General features: G+C 46.0%; 1 protein-coding gene across 1 annotated transcript in view; it reads left to right on the top strand.

The window, feature by feature from the left end:
- Positions 1–15,546, top strand: part of MIPOL1 (mirror-image polydactyly 1) — a 270,727-nt gene that overhangs the window by 75,993 nt on the left and 179,188 nt on the right. Inside the window, exon 5 of the mRNA XM_054972227.1 lies at positions 3,894–4,023. Within this exon, the coding sequence (XP_054828202.1) occupies positions 3,894–4,023 (130 nt within the window). The remainder of the gene's footprint in view (positions 1–3,893; positions 4,024–15,546) is intronic.

Here is a 15,546-nt window from a genome sequence, read left to right as displayed (position 1 = left end):
GACAACCACCTTTTTTGTGACTGCCCTTGACTATGTGCTATGCCCTTATTTCATGGCTCATATACAGACTGCTGATTGTCTATCTAAATAGCATATATATAGAAGGTGCCTGAACTATTTTAATAACCTTTAAAATTACTACTGATTTTATAGTTTTTTATGACTAATTTATTGTATTCTATACATGTTGTGAGCCACCCTGAGCCCATTTGTGGGGAGGGTGGGATATAAATAAATTAAATTAAAATAAATATCTATTATATCATCTTCCATATGGTATTACATAAAACTCTGCAGTTCTCATTTTATGAAGTTTTGCTTAATGTTTATTCTAAATATTAAAAAATCCAGTAGCACCTTTAAGACTAACCAACTTTATTGAGGCGTCAACTTTCGAGAACCACAGCTTTGACAAAGAGAGCTGTGGTTCTCGAAAGCTTATGCCTCAATAAAGTTAGTTAGTCCTAAAGGTGCTTCTGAACTTTTTACTATTTTGCAACTACAGACTAACACAGCTAACTCCTCTGGATTTATTCTAAACTAGCTTTATATCCATGGTTCATTATGGTATTTAACTACTTTAAATCCAATTATAATACTTATAGCTATGTAACATTTTTTGGTGGGGGGGGGTTAGTTGGTTTTGTAGTATAATAGCAAGCTTCACAAAGGTGTTTGAATAAAATGTAGCATGTTGAGGGGATGAGGTGTGGAATGTTGTGAGCCCCAATTAGCCAGCATATGCAAATGACCTTGAAAGGCTGGCCCAATCAGGGAAGAGTGGCCGAGCTGGCAGTGGGAGGGGGTGCAAGCAGGCAGCAGCCTGCCAGCCACATAGGGAAGCTGTATCCCTTTGGGAAAACAGATTTTACCCCTTTTTACCACTTAGGGGGCAAATTTCTTAAAATCCCTTCTTAGTGGGTGTTTACGTCATAAAAGGAATGTTCTCCCCAAATGTCATGTTTCTCGGTCCAGGGGTTTGGGCTGGGCGTTGATGAGTCAATCAGGACACTTGTCTTTATATATATATAGATATGTAACTCTAACTTAAAGCAGTTGTTTTTTCTCCTGTTTTCATTGTATAGCATCAAGAGGTTGGGCTGCTTCTTTCTGATAAACTTTTAACATACCACTTCCCCTTCGAGAAATGTCAAATATTTTAGTTACTCGTATTAGCTGGTTTCATTTGTGTAACTTCTGAGTCCCCAAGGGAAATTCATTTCCCAAGGGAGAGCTGTTAGTTTCCTGCAGTAAAAATTAAATAGGTGTCTTGTAGGCTGCTAAATACTAACAAGTTTTTGTTCTGTTATAAGCTTTAATTAATTAGAGCCATGACTAGTGTGAAAGCTTATGCTGTAGTGAACAAAGTATTCCGTGTGTGGTCTTTGTTGGAAATAGCAATGCCTGGTGTACTGCAGCAGCCAGAAGGAAGAAGAGCCTTCTATGCAGGGGGCAGCAAGGATCACTTAGTTAGGACAGTGAGAGCAGCATCTCTCTTGTTTCCTGGGGGTCATTTCCTTGTCTTGTCTCCTATTGGGCTATACAGGGCAATATCCTGCTTCTTCTTCTCTCTCCCGCCACACTTCTTTTCCTCTATCTGCAAGATGTAGTCAGATAGCAAGGAACCTCTCTCTTCTCTTTACTATCAAGTATGTATTTTCCTCAAATAAACTTTTTGCCCCTTTAATCAGCGCAGCGTAACGTCACTGCTCTTTTTGCACTCAGCTAACAGTCTTAGCAATGGTGACTAAAATGGCAAAATCTTTCAAGTCTTGTAAGTGATGCCTGAACTGAAGTAACTGACATTTGACAGCCCCCCCCCCCGCGCCATGTTGTCCTCATAAAATATGTGTAAATTGGTTAAATTGAAACTACTAATGACCAACTAATGTGTAAATTGATTGAATTGAATAAGACCAACTAATGGTCTTAATAAATGAGCAAGGATTAGAATATTGTTCCTGTACTCTTTGCTGTTCTGGACTGGTACAGATAGCGGTGTCATCTGTCCATCCATCTTTCCCATGCTTCCTCCAGCTCAGGGTGATTATATGGTTCAATCCATTTTTACATCCACAGCAACCATTTGAGTTAGGTTAGGCAGAGAGAGACTGGCCCAAGATCATCCAGTTAGATTTACAGCAGAGTAAGGATTTAAATCTCTCAGGTTCTAGACCAACAGTATAACTACAACACCAGATTGATTTGTTGCAGCACTACATTGTAATCAACTGTCTGTCTAAACCAGCTGAGCCCCTAAACAAGTGATACTCACTCCACAGCTTCTGGAGAGCCACATTCACAATTACCATCAACCAAAAGAGCCTCATGACTACTGCATGCCCTGTATGCCATCCCACAAAACACACACATTCAATAATAGAAGATATAACTATTAATATGAAATATATCTTTAATCTCTAAAATTAACAAAGTACATCTACACATGTAGGCTGCCTCTCCCCACCATTGTTGAAACTTAGCCCTTGTGTATCTTGAGTGAGAGGAGGTGCTTCCTTCTTAGCTTTCTTGATCTCTCCTCAGCATGAAATGCAAAGTACAGTAGCTCCAGTAAGAGAGCGAGACTACCAAGGCTCCCAGAGGAAAGCAAGCTGTCCCTGGAAGGAATAAAAGATTTCCACCCCACTGTGGCCAGCTTGCTTTTTTTCCCCTGGTAGTTGTCCAGATGCTAGAATGACAGTGAAGACTGAAGAGAAGATTGGAGACAGCAAGCCCTTTACTTCCATCCCTGACACAAGGCCCACCTCTCAGAGAGGCTTTTAATCACTGCCCTAAATCCTTATCTTCTTATGATGGCTACTAAATCACGTCCTTTTTGGGGAGGAGGAAGAGTACAAATATCTGCTTAGAAAAATATTGGAAGGGGGGAAATGGTTTAAAATAGTTATAGAGCACAAAAATTGATATATTATTGAAAAGTGTTGAGCAAATTATATTTCGTTGGCATTGCTTGGGAAGGACAAAAAATGTTTTGACTGAAACCTAAGGAACTTCATAACTTATTCTATGTGCCTATCTTCCTTTAAAACTGAAGCCCTTCTTTGTTAGCATTGGAAATTACTTTTAAAGCCAAAGGCCAAACTGAAGAATGCTGGATTGCCCCTAAGTGTACCTGTCTTACAATTCCTCTTCAGTTCCATAATTGTACTCAGTGTTTCCATGCTTCCTCAAGCGGCATCCAGAGAAATATAGCCAGGGTGGAGAACCTCAACACAATGAAGTCTTGTCATGTGTCATCTATTGCAGATGACAAGGGCAGGAAGTCAGAGCTATTGCTTCTAGCTTCAGCCACACAAGCCTTATAATGTCTATTTTGGTCCAGCAGGGTAGTTAATATCTTCCTCCCAAGCTCCATTTTATGTGTCCTTGCCTTGCAAAGGTGAGGAGGGTAGCAACCAGAGACAAGGTTGTCCATCTTTTTTAGTAGAAGTTTTTACAGCTTGTTTCTAAGATGAGGGCTGTTATATGACTACTTGATATTTCTTAATAAAATTGTCTTATGTTGTTGAGTATTGCTTTTATGTCTCTGTTGGGCTCTTTGCTTGTTTTAATGCTGGCTTTAATATAACTTTTTAATATTTTGTAGTGTTTACTTTGTGAGCTGCTTTGAGCAGTCTTTGGAGAGATGGCATATGAATTTTCTAAACAAGTAATAGGGAATGGTTTTATTGAATGGTTCTTTAATCTCCCTGAATTGTGTCCATAGGTTAGTATGACTTCTCTAGATTGTATCCATGGGTTAGTATGTTTAACTGGTTACAGGAAGCAGTTGTTTCAAACTACATTGCAAAGCAGAAATACCATGTCTTCAGAGTGATCATACCAAAAGAAAATTTACCATAGTCATATGTTAAATTTTTGCTATTCTGCAGCTCTAGTAGAAGAAATTCATTCTGCTCAACGGGAACGTGATGAGGCAATAATGGCAAGATTGAAGCTGGCTAATGATGAAAGAGATGAAGCATGTAAACAAATGAAACTACTTGAACAATCTTTTGAGATGTATGTAGATATTTTTTGCTATATATGAAATGGTTGATATTTCTGCAAGTGCCTTAGGCATGAACTTAACCTGACATCCTTTTCTCGACGTAATAAATACGCACTATATGTGAGTGCATGCATGCGGAGAGATTTCATACCTACATCCCACACAGGGATTGGCTTGTGTAATGTCCATTTTGCTGCTACAGTTGCTGATATAGAACAGTGTCAGTGGGGTTTCCATATGGCAGTTTTCCCTGTAGTTTCTCTGCCATGGTATCTGGCAGCAGCTGTTGCCCCCCCCCACCACACACACACACTGCTAGGACTTTTTAAAATTAGCAATTGAATATTATAATAACAGTCACTTTATCAGGCTCTCTGGATACCCGGTAAATCTCTAGCCCCTTACACTGTAGATATATGCCTTTCTCCTTATAGTTCTACAACAAAAGGGATAGAAATGAAGTTTTTTAAAAATGAAAGTTTGGAATTTTGGTAACCAGGTAAACAGATTGTATAATAATATTCAATTACAGGTTATAAAAATAAAACAAAGCTGTTGGCAAAGCAAGGAAGTGGTTCTCATATGGAAAGAGGCTGGGAAAATAGCCGCCATGTGGGCAGGTCTGGGAAAATACGAACTTTCACACCCACCTGGAAGCCGTCCAGTTTTGCTGTGATCTTTCCCAAAACTTCATAGCCAAACAGGTGAAAAGTCAGAAAACCCCCAGGAAATGCATGAATGTACCACAGTTGGGGTTACCCGCTCAGCACTGGCATCTGGCAGGAGCTTTAGGGAATTAGGGAAGCAAAAATAGATGTTGCAGTTTGAATATGGAAGTGGCATCAGTGTGATGCTCTAAAATTCTGTGATCTTGGGGGAATTCTAGAGTGTCATATCAGTGCAATGACATCATTTCCAGGTTCACACTAGTAGCGATGCTACAACATTGGCACAATGCCTATTCTTCCTGCCCACCCCCATGTTAAATATGAATGAGAGTTACATATATACTATGCTGGGCAATAGGAGTCTTATAAACAGACCATTGGTTTATTTCTTGGTTTTTCATATTGATGGAGATTTTTTTTTGTCTCGGGAACCAGTTTTGCTCTTGAGACAGAAATCAACATGGATGTCAAAGGAGAAAAAACTTGAGTATTGATTTTATTCAGGAATAAATCAGGGGAATGTGACATTTCGTACAAGGGTTCACTGCTTGGACTACAAGGCTGTCGGTCAGCAGGTTCGCTGTGTAGAAAATCAATCAGTCTTTTTTGGCAGTAGACACTTTCCATCAGAAAAATTGGTTATTAAGGAGCGGCAGTCAAACCTGTACTTTCTACTCTCTCATTCTCCTCCCCTTCACACAACACCTTCTGTGAATCAAAAACATTTTTTTAAAAAAAATTAAATGGAATCCTTTCTTTGAAATGACAAAGTATATTTTATTTTACAGTATTCACAAAGGGGGAGGGTGTAAACTGAAATTCACTTCTTAACCATCATACCATCCAGCACTTCAGATTCTGTTTCAGTGAGTTTGCCTGTCATTCTTTCTTGGTGTGTTAAAGCCCCATGTCTACCAAATTGTGAACACAAAAGACAAAGATGATATAGCTCATCTTTTCATCACTGTTGAAAACCCACAACTTCTCAACTCTTAACAACCACTTTCTTCAAATGACATAGCCATGCTTATTAGTTACTAGCAACAGAGCCTGTTGTGTGAACAAATACAACAGGCTCAAGAAAATAGATCGGGTGGGCGCCCTCCTGGCGGCAAGTAGCCTCCCAGGCCGAAACTCTTGGTCAGGCCCTGCAGTCATCCCTGTGGGGCCGCCTTACCCTCCAAAGGCCCTGCAGCGGCTGTGGAGGCAGCAGGAAGTTGCTTCTGCCAAGTTTGGCATGAAAAGTTGCCTTGAGCAGCTCCTCTGCTAGGGGAAGAGGTGCTCGGAAGGAGAGCCTTCCCTCTTCCTCCTTAACACCCCAGCCCTCGTGGCACTGAGCGACTGCTCCTGGCAGGGTCAGCAGTCTGAGGATGGGCCTAATGATCTCATCTAGCTTTTCTTTCTCAGCGCTATTATTGTTCAGATAGGTAGAATGAAACACAACTACATGCAAATCATCCCAACGTAGAGTCAGCCCAGATTCTTGTTCTTCTTTTTAACCTCCATTCCCTGACTCTGATCCATTAGTTTAAAGCGGGCTGTTAAACACCACGGTTGCATTTCACTTTCCATTGTATATCCTGACCAAACAAAATAGATGTGCAACGCCTTGTACATTTTCTGACCATGCGTTCAGAGGGGGGAATGGCAAGGGTTGTTGCTAGGAGGAGAGAGACAGGGAGAGAAGTGGAAGTGACAAGATGAGAAGCTGCAAATATTAACACAAAGAGATGCACACCTCTGCACGCCCACACTCACTGAGGCTTTCCTCTGCTCCTCTCCCCTCTGGCTAGCTCCCTCCCTCCTTCCACCTTTGGGTGTAGTGGCATGAGCCCTTCTTCTTATGTAGTCCCCGATGATTGGCAGGGCTGTCAGTGATGGACAGAATGCTGCCATGGTGATGCAACAATGACACCAGACAGGCCAATAGAAAAGCAAAACAAAATACTTTGGCACTGCACTCACTATGGATTTAGGGGAAATACAGTGGGACTGTGGTCATTACAGTGATGATGGCAGAGTCACTGAATCTGCTCGGCATGGCAGCGGTGGTGCTGCTTTGTGCCTCTGCATGCCTGCCCATGTCTCTGTGTGTGTGCGTGTGAGTGAGTGCAAAGTGCCAGTGGGTGGGTGTGAGTGTGCATGAGTGGGCATGGGTTTGGATGAGGGGTTCTGTGTGGATGTGCATGGGGTGTGGGGGGGCGGTCCCTCCCCTCCTCCTCTGCTCTCTCTTCTGCAGCTTCCCCTCCTTCTCCGTCCCCTTTTGCCTTGTTTCCTGCCTGGCTCGCTTGGTGCCCTGAGCCCGCGTTCTGTCCATCTCTTGTCGACCCCTGCTGTCTGCCAGGTGTTCTGATTCTCTCTTCAGCTTTATTTCTTCCTGCCAAATTTCCCCAGTGACCTGCTCCACTACAATTGCTCTTTGCTTCCGGTCAGGGGCAGAAGCAGCTCCAGAGCTGGAGGAGGCAGCTGTGGGAGCCTTGGGAGGGCTGCCACGCCTTGCTGTGCCACGCCTCCCTACCATCACTGTGACCCTTCAGAGGCCCATACAGCCCTTCCAAAACCATGGAGGTGGGGAGGAGCCCTCCAACTGCTGCCCTCTTACTGCCAGCGCAGCACACCACACTGGGCTGCAGTGTCACACAGGGCCTTTTTGCCACCTCCACAGTGCAGCATGACAGGCCTCCCCACTGCTGCTATGGCACCAACACCTCTTACCAGACCACAGCTCTGCACCACCTCTGCAGCCCTCAGAAGCCTGGGGCAGGTGGCAGGGGGGTCTAGTGCTGCCCTACCAGGGTCCTGCAGCAGCCGCAACCACCAACAACTGACTTCTTATCCTGGTGCATGCACATTCACAGATCCCTCAGTGCGCATTCACCAGGATAAAAAGTTGTCAGCAACATGGTTTGCCTTTTATGTCTTAGAATTAGCCACTGATTTTGTGTCACAACTTGGAATAAGGGTGTGCATAAGAAAAAAATTTGGTTAGCTCAGGTAGGCAATACCAAACTGGGGGGAAAATAGGAAGTTGGGGAATATTGAATTCATTCACCATTTTGTTTGAGTAATACAGAGTAAATTTGGTAAAATTCGGCTATTGTTTCCTATGGGAAGCTCAATTAAGAAATTTCCGATGGCCTCAGGGGGTCATTTTTTGACCAAATTTCACCTAATTTGCAGAGGACCTACTCCTTACTGTCCTCTAATGACCCCCCCCCCAAGTTTAATGAAGAATGGGCCATGGGGGGCATTTTATGGCCCCCTAAAGAAAGTGCCCCCCCAGCCACCTCCAATATCCATTATTCCCTATGGGGAAAACCTACAACAAGCTTATCTTAAAAACACTTTCTAAAAGTTCACACTTCACAACTCTCTCAGGATATCCAAAAAGTAAACCAAAAAGTAAAAGTTGACAAACTGAACCAAACACCCTAACAAACACCCCTCCCCAGAAGAAGAACAACCAACAATAATTGAACACCTATCCAAAGCATACTTCCATGCCAATAGAAAACAGAACCCAGCAAAAAATCAAACTTCTGTAAAGATACTCCAACAACAGGAGAAAACAGCGCCCCCCTAGAAGAAGAAGTGAATTTAATAAAATTAACAGGAACTATAACACTCCAAACAAATTACCTATAACTGGATAAAACCAACCCCCTCCCCCCAAAGAGAGAAAAAACACACTGAATCTAATGACGTTCAAGCCTGTACTTCAGGTACAGAGCTCCAAGTGCAGGTCTCAGCAGCAGAAATCAGGGAAATCTAGGCAATCACAGAAATCCAAAGCAGACTAGCCAGAGGCTAGCCCAGACCACAGACAGAGAAGCAGCAGTCAGCACACAGTAAGCCAGTCAGTGTCTCTATGATGCCAGGCCAGAGCAAAATGGAGGCTGACTGTCTCCTAACTCCTTGCAGCAGTTTAAAAAAGCCACTCACTTTTTGAGAATCCCATTGGCCAGAAAAGGAGTGATTCTGCAAGGATTGGCCACTCATGCTCCCCCTCCCTTCCCCTTGTCCCTCCCCCCTCTGCCTCTGACTCATTCCCCCTTCTCCCCCCTCCCATCTGGTTAAAAAAGGCAGGAAGCACTGGTCCATTGCTGTTCCTACCTGGCTCTGTCAACAGCAGCCACTACAGGGTGAGGTGGGTGGGCTGAGCACGCAGAGCAACTGCCAGCCAGCTGGGTGGAGTTGCCTCATAAGGCTCCTTTCTCCGCCCCGCCTCGCCCCCCCGGCCTGAGACCCAGATACCATGGAAATTCTCTGTCTCCTCCTCCTTCCAGGGAGGCAAAGAGTGGCCCCTGGCCTTATCAGTGGAAGCTGCTGGCTGGGAGGGCCGTGTTGCCACCGTAGTCAGAATAATGAGACAGACACAAGGCTTGGAACTAAAGAGCCACTTTATTAAACATAACATCAACCATTAATATGACAAGAGCCAACTAGCGGTACAGGTCAAGCCACAGGGTCACCCCCGGACCTCTGCTTTGACCTGTTTGGGTGAACCCCGAAGCCCCAGGTGCGAGCCATCCTATGGATTGCTAAGACCCAGCCGGCCAGCAAAACGGATCCCCCCAGCTCAAGCTCCTAAGCCTCAGCCATATAGCAGTGAGGGAAGGACTTGCACATGGGGTTCCCCAAGGCAGTCTGCCCACGCAGCATGGCAGTACCATCCGCTCCTGGCAGACCCCTCTTCCGCATCAGTGGAGAAGCCCCTAGGGTACTCACCGGCCCGCTCCCTATTCCCAAACTGTATCCTGTCACCGCCAGTCCCAAGCCTCTGCTTAAGCCCTAGCGCCCCACAGGTGGCCTAGTGCCAACCTCAGCCCTTGCCATAGGTCATTGAGGAAGATGTCCTTGCCTTCAGTGGCCAGGTGAACCCCCATTATCTCAGTAGAGGTTGGCAAATTCAGCCTAGTATGTAGGGGTGTGGCCCCCCCAAAGCCTCCCCCAAAGCTTTCTCTATGACTCTGTTAGCCTTTCACCTAGCCCTCTCAGGGGCTAATGAGACACAAGCTTCCCGCCGCATTGACATGGAAGCATTGCGGACCAATCATCAACACACCAGGCCACTACTTGCCTATGCACTGCAAGTCTGTGTGAGCCTGTAATGAAAGGCCCATGCCCTGCAGCCAAGATCATGCCCAGTGAGCCAAGGTCATTACCATGCAGTGAATGACCAGAACGTGAGGCGGAGGACCACACCTCCCCTCAAACCATCAGGCCACTACTTGCCTGGGCCCTGCAAGCCTGTGTGAGCCTGTAAGGAAAGGGCCATGCCCTGTGAGACAAGGTCAACACCACGTGGCAAATGACCAAGACATGAGGTGGAGGTCCGCACCTCCCCTCAAACCATCAGGCCACTACTTGCCTGGGCACTGCAAGCCTGTGTGAGCCTGTAAGGAAAGGGCCATGCTCTGTGAGACAAGGTCATGCCACTCAAGTGAATTACCTGAACATGAAAGGGAGGTACTCCTCCCTTCCAGCTCACAAGCACCATGCTTATGTGTGCAAATCTGCATGAGCCTATACTGGAACGGCCATGCCCCGCAGCCAAGGTCATTACTGCCCAAGTGAATGACCAGTACATGAGGCAGAGGACTGCTCCTCCCCTTGAGCACACTGGGCCACTTTGCCTATGCGTGCACATCTATGGGGCCTGTAACAGAACGGCCATGCCCTTGGGAAGCCCAGCTCATTATCCCCAGGTGAATGACCAGGAGTGATGCAAAGGACCCCACATCCCATCAAACAGAAGTAGCAGCTCAGCCATCACTTTCCCCATGGCTAATGCGGAGTCAACCAGACCCTTCCTTAAGGAAGGTCATCACTGCACTAATGCTCAGGATCTAACTTTCGTGCCCACCATTAATGTTGTGCGACCCCGGAAACTGCCCAGGCTTACATCAAACTAGGAGGTTTACTGGTGAACCTAAATGCACTTAAGCTTCCTGATGGCTGCCACTGGATATGAGGCAAGCCCCCTAACAGTCCACTCCCCCATAACTGGGAGAGATCCACCAGCTCAGCCATAACTCCTACAGACCAACTGGTACCCTAGCCTAGAGACTTCCGGCCACTTGGTCATAGGTTCACCACATGCTAGGGGTGATGCCACTTGGTTGCCAAGAAACAATAGCCCTCCCTGGAGGCATAGCTCAGAGCAAATCCGAGGGACAAGCTGCACCATTCTATCTGCAGGCAAGACCGGGCGCTGCCTTAAAACATAAATGCCAGGACCAGTCTCCAGAACCTCCCTCAAAATCCTATGCCACTTGGATGAAAGAGGGTTAGGTATGGGCACCATTGCCTAATTGTCCACATGAAGTGGGCTGGGGGGTTATCTAGTTCCCTCCCCCACAATCCAACTGCCATGAGGATTGGAAAAATCCAATCATATATGGTTTATAGCTGGGGTGGCCAAACTTGCTTAATATAAATACCACACAGAATAAATGTCAGATGTTTGAGAACCACAACACATGATGCATTGAAGTGACTTCAGAGGAAGAGGCGGGTTTGGGGGAGTGTCGTGAAAGTGACATCACAGGAAGGGGTGGGGGTTTGGTGCAGTATGTGGGAAGTGACATCATTGGAAGGGGGTGAGGCTTGGGAAGAGCCTTTGACTTGGAAGTGACATCACAAAAGTGATGTCAAATCTTCATTAGACACCACCCCCAAAGTCTCCTGGTTCCACCCCAAAAGTCCTCAGGTATTTTCCAAGTTGGACCTGACAACCCCAATGTTTTAATTGAAAATATGAAAGACATAGAAAGAAGGCAAGATGGAATGAGAGGGAGGGGAAAGACATGGAAAGAAAGGAAGAAAGAAAGAACTAAAGAAAGAAAGAAAGGGAAGGAAATAAACTAAAATAAAATAAACTTTATGGCCACGGCAATGCTCAGGAACCTCTGGGAGCCTCATGATATGTATAGAAGAGCCGCAGTTTGGCCACCCCTGGTTTATAGTAAGACTCCCGTACTGACTGGTCAATGGGCCACTGCTCAGCCCACCAGTGCCCCTGCATTAAACCCAGAAGCCATTGGGCCCCAAGGCAGCAGAAATTCCAAGGAAACTCCACTGGTAAGCCCACCAGTGCCCCTGAACTAAACCCAGAAGCCACTGGGCCCCAAGGCAGCGGAAACCCCAAGGAAACCACTGGTCAGCCCACCAGTGCCCTTGAACTAAACCCAGAAGCCATTGGGCCCCAAGGCAGTGGAAACTCCAAGGAAACTCCACTTCTAGGTGCCAACCCAGAAGCCATTGGGCCCCAAGGCAGCAGAAACTCCAAGGAAACTCCACTTCTAGGTACCAACACCCTGGAGATAAGGCTTGGTGCCCCGCCAGCTGCTGAAGCTCCCATAAAGAAGGCCAGCTAGCTGCCGACTGGCCCAGGTGCAATAGACTTTCTTAAGTCTCATTTACTTGTCGCCTCCTCAGGTCCACCTCATCCTTCTCCTCCGCTTCCTGAAGAGGACAGTTAACTCTCAACATGCTGCTCCCTTTATGACTGTCCCTTTAGGACTGAGTCAAGTAACAACCCAGTAGCCAAACTGCGAAACCCAAAGGCAAGACACAAGGCAATACAACCCAGGATCCTAAACATGGGAGTCGAAAGACTGTTGCCTGACCCCCTTGGAGCCTCCACAGCCAGGCACTAAAGGCCAGTGGACTTACCTACCTTATCAGTCAGGTCCACTGTCACCTTAACATGACTGGATTACAGCAGCCTAGGCCAGATCCGCTACTGGCCATCAATTGTGCTAATCTGGTAGAAAGATCAGATCACATCTTAGACTTCGGTGCCCCATGTAACAGCTTTGCCGATTTCAGCAGATGCAATAACACAGCATGCCATTAGGGGGCCTGAGTGACAAAACATAAAAAAATAGCTCTTTAGGCCCACAAAGGCTGCAAATTGAGCAGGGAAAAGGGGGAGTGGTTTAACCAGCCATCACCTTGGGACTGTAGATCCTTGCTAAGCCAGTAGATATAATGTGTGCAGCAAACCACTCTTCAGGTGACCAGTGCCTCACCCAGGCCTTCACTGCTGCTGCTGCTACAAGTACTCTCTCCAAATAAAGTGAAAACAGTGAGGGAGCCTAGATCAACTGGAGGCCTGCAGGGGCTGGGCCTAACCCTGCTTCAGCCCTCCTGACTGAGAGACACTTATAGCAGTATTTCCCTCTTCTCCTCAGCCACTTCATCATCCTCAAAGGAAGAGTCTGCAGGGCCGCTTTGCAGGAGGCCTGTTCTCTGGCTGCTTGCCCTTAGGAGGGCTACTACCCTTTCTGGGTGGCATGATGGAAACGTACAGTAAAGTAATGTAATGTACTGTAAAATGATTACTTTTAGAACTTCAAAGCCCAATAGGAACACAGCACCCCCAAAATGGCAGCCCAAACACTGCGTAGGCTGCAGAGGCCTCTATAAAATGGCCACCAGTGCAAGGAGGCTGAGCAGGCCACCTTGAGACATACTCAAAATGGTCACTCCCAGCGCAGGATAAGCTGCAAAAAACCCACAAAAATGGCTGCTACTACCAGTAAGTAGGAGGCAAATCAGGCCACACAAAGCCCACACTCAAAATGGCCACCCCTGGTACTGTGCATATTGCAGATGCCTTCACAACATGGCCACTATTGCCAGGAAGCTAAGCAGACCACTGTTTGCCACTCTCAAAATGGCCATCCTAGCACAGGATAAGCTGCAAAGGCCCCACTAAAATGGCTGCTACAGCCAGTAAGCAGGAGGTAAATCAGGCCACACAAATGCCACACTCAAAATGGCCACCCCCAGAGCTGTGCATATTGTAGATCTTCACAACATGGCTGCTACTGCCAGGAAGCTAAGCAGGCCACTGGGTGCCACTCTCAAAATGGCCATACCCAACTGAATAATCTGCCAAGACCTCCCACAAAATGGCCCATGCTGCCTGAATGCCTTAGGCCAAGCTATTGCTGCTGATAATACTCCCTCCCAAGTAAGTGTAATGACAGGGGAGGGAAAAGCCTAGACAGGGGGAGGGGGCTACCAGCATCCACCCTGCTAGGCCAGTAGTAATAAAGCATGAATTGATCCACTCCTCAGATGGCTACAACTCATCCCTGTGCCCTACAGCACAGCCTATTGCTGCTGCTGTTGGAAGTACTCTCAATAAAGTAAAATGGGGAGGAGGGGAGAGGAGCCTAGGTAGTCCCGAGGCCTGCAGGCGTTGAGTATAATCCTGCTTTAGCCCTCCTGACTGATAGACAACAGATTCCAAATGTAAGTAAGAAGTCATCTCTGCCAAACCAATGAGCCTGGCGCTAGGCCCTGGCTTTCCTCCTGGAGTATGAAGGTAGCAAGCAGGGTAATATCACAGCTTCTCCGAGGCAGCTATCCCTGCATAACCATGAGAGCCTTCGGAAAACAGCATCAGAGGAGCTTATCTGAGAGAACTTGAGATGAGCTCTGCTCAGTCCGAGCACGCAGAGCAACTGGGCAGAGTTGCCCAGCTGGGCAGAGTTGCCTCATAAGGCTCCTCTTTCCACCCCCCCTCCCAGCCTGAGACCCAGATACCATGGAAATGCTCTGCCTCCTCTTTCTTCCAGGGAGGCAAAGAGCGGCCCCCAGCCTTATCAGTGGAAGCTGTTGGCCAGGAGGGCCATACTGAAATGCATTAATTAAAGCACAAGACAACCACACTGATTTTTAAACAGATTTATTTATTTATGGTGTTTTAGGACAGATTTATCCACATACTAGGTGGTTAATCTTAATGGTTTTAGCCTCACACAGGTATATAAATATTTAATTTCTTATTTAAAACATTTATATTCTAATTCATCTGCTAATGTTGCCCAGGTAGCGTCCAAACATTTAATGAAATGCAATAATTATAGCACAAGACAACCACACTAAAAAAGACAACTGTGTGAAGATCTTTAAAATGATCATTTGCAGTCCATAATAGTCAAAGTGGAGCAATTAAAACCACAAGATAGCAATAAAATGATTGAGCCAGCAAACCAAAATAAAGTCCATCCGAAAATTGTAAAACCACATATTCTAGGAGGGGGAAAGGCAGAATACAAGAACAGGCAAATACTAAGTAATAGTAATAGAGAGCCTGTGGGAAAATGTCATCATCTAGTACCTATATCAACAAGTTCAGCATGGTGTCGATACTGCCTAAGCAATTGCTGGCAGATTTGGGGAGTGGTATCTATGGAGGGTGGTATTTGGGAAGGATATAATGTCACATCTGGGTGATGTTCTAGGAATTTCCCCTAATCTTTATTCTAAAGACCACAAAGGCCAGAGGTGACAGAGTGTTAATATGGAGGCCATTTTTCTCCTATTTCTCAATTTCTTGAGGGCAAGAGAATGGGAGTGAGGTGGGGAATTCCCTGCTGTGCCTGGGTGACTGGGAAGCTGAGATCAGTGCTGTAGCAGAAAAGGCCCTGTTTACCATGTTGGGTTTGGGGCCACTAGAAGAAGATCCAGTAAAGTTATTGTTGTATATGATCTTTTAACCTCCTTTCATTAGTTTAGGCCCTGACAAGTGAGCCTGATCTCGTCAGATCTCAGAGGCTAAGCAGCATTGGCCTTGGTTAGTAATTGGATGGGAGACCTCCAACAAAGACCGGGGTTGCAGAGGCAGGCAATGGCAAACCACCTCTGTTAGTCACTTGCCATGAAAATCCACCAGAGGTTGCCATAAGTCAACTGTGACTTGAGGGAACTCTCCACTCCAATTAGCTTAGGAGTGGTTTAACTTCCTTACTCTGGCTTTTTTTTGTTAAAATAGAGCAGTATACAGAGTATATCTTTGTAAACATATTCATTTATCCCATGACACTGTTTATGGAAATGTTCTTGACA

Source organism: Eublepharis macularius, chromosome 2 (genome assembly GCF_028583425.1).
Source record: "Eublepharis macularius isolate TG4126 chromosome 2, MPM_Emac_v1.0, whole genome shotgun sequence".
Taxonomy (NCBI): Eukaryota; Metazoa; Chordata; class Lepidosauria; order Squamata; family Eublepharidae; genus Eublepharis; species Eublepharis macularius.
Note: the sequence above shows the minus strand (reverse complement) of the source record. Positions and strands in the feature narration are given on the sequence as shown.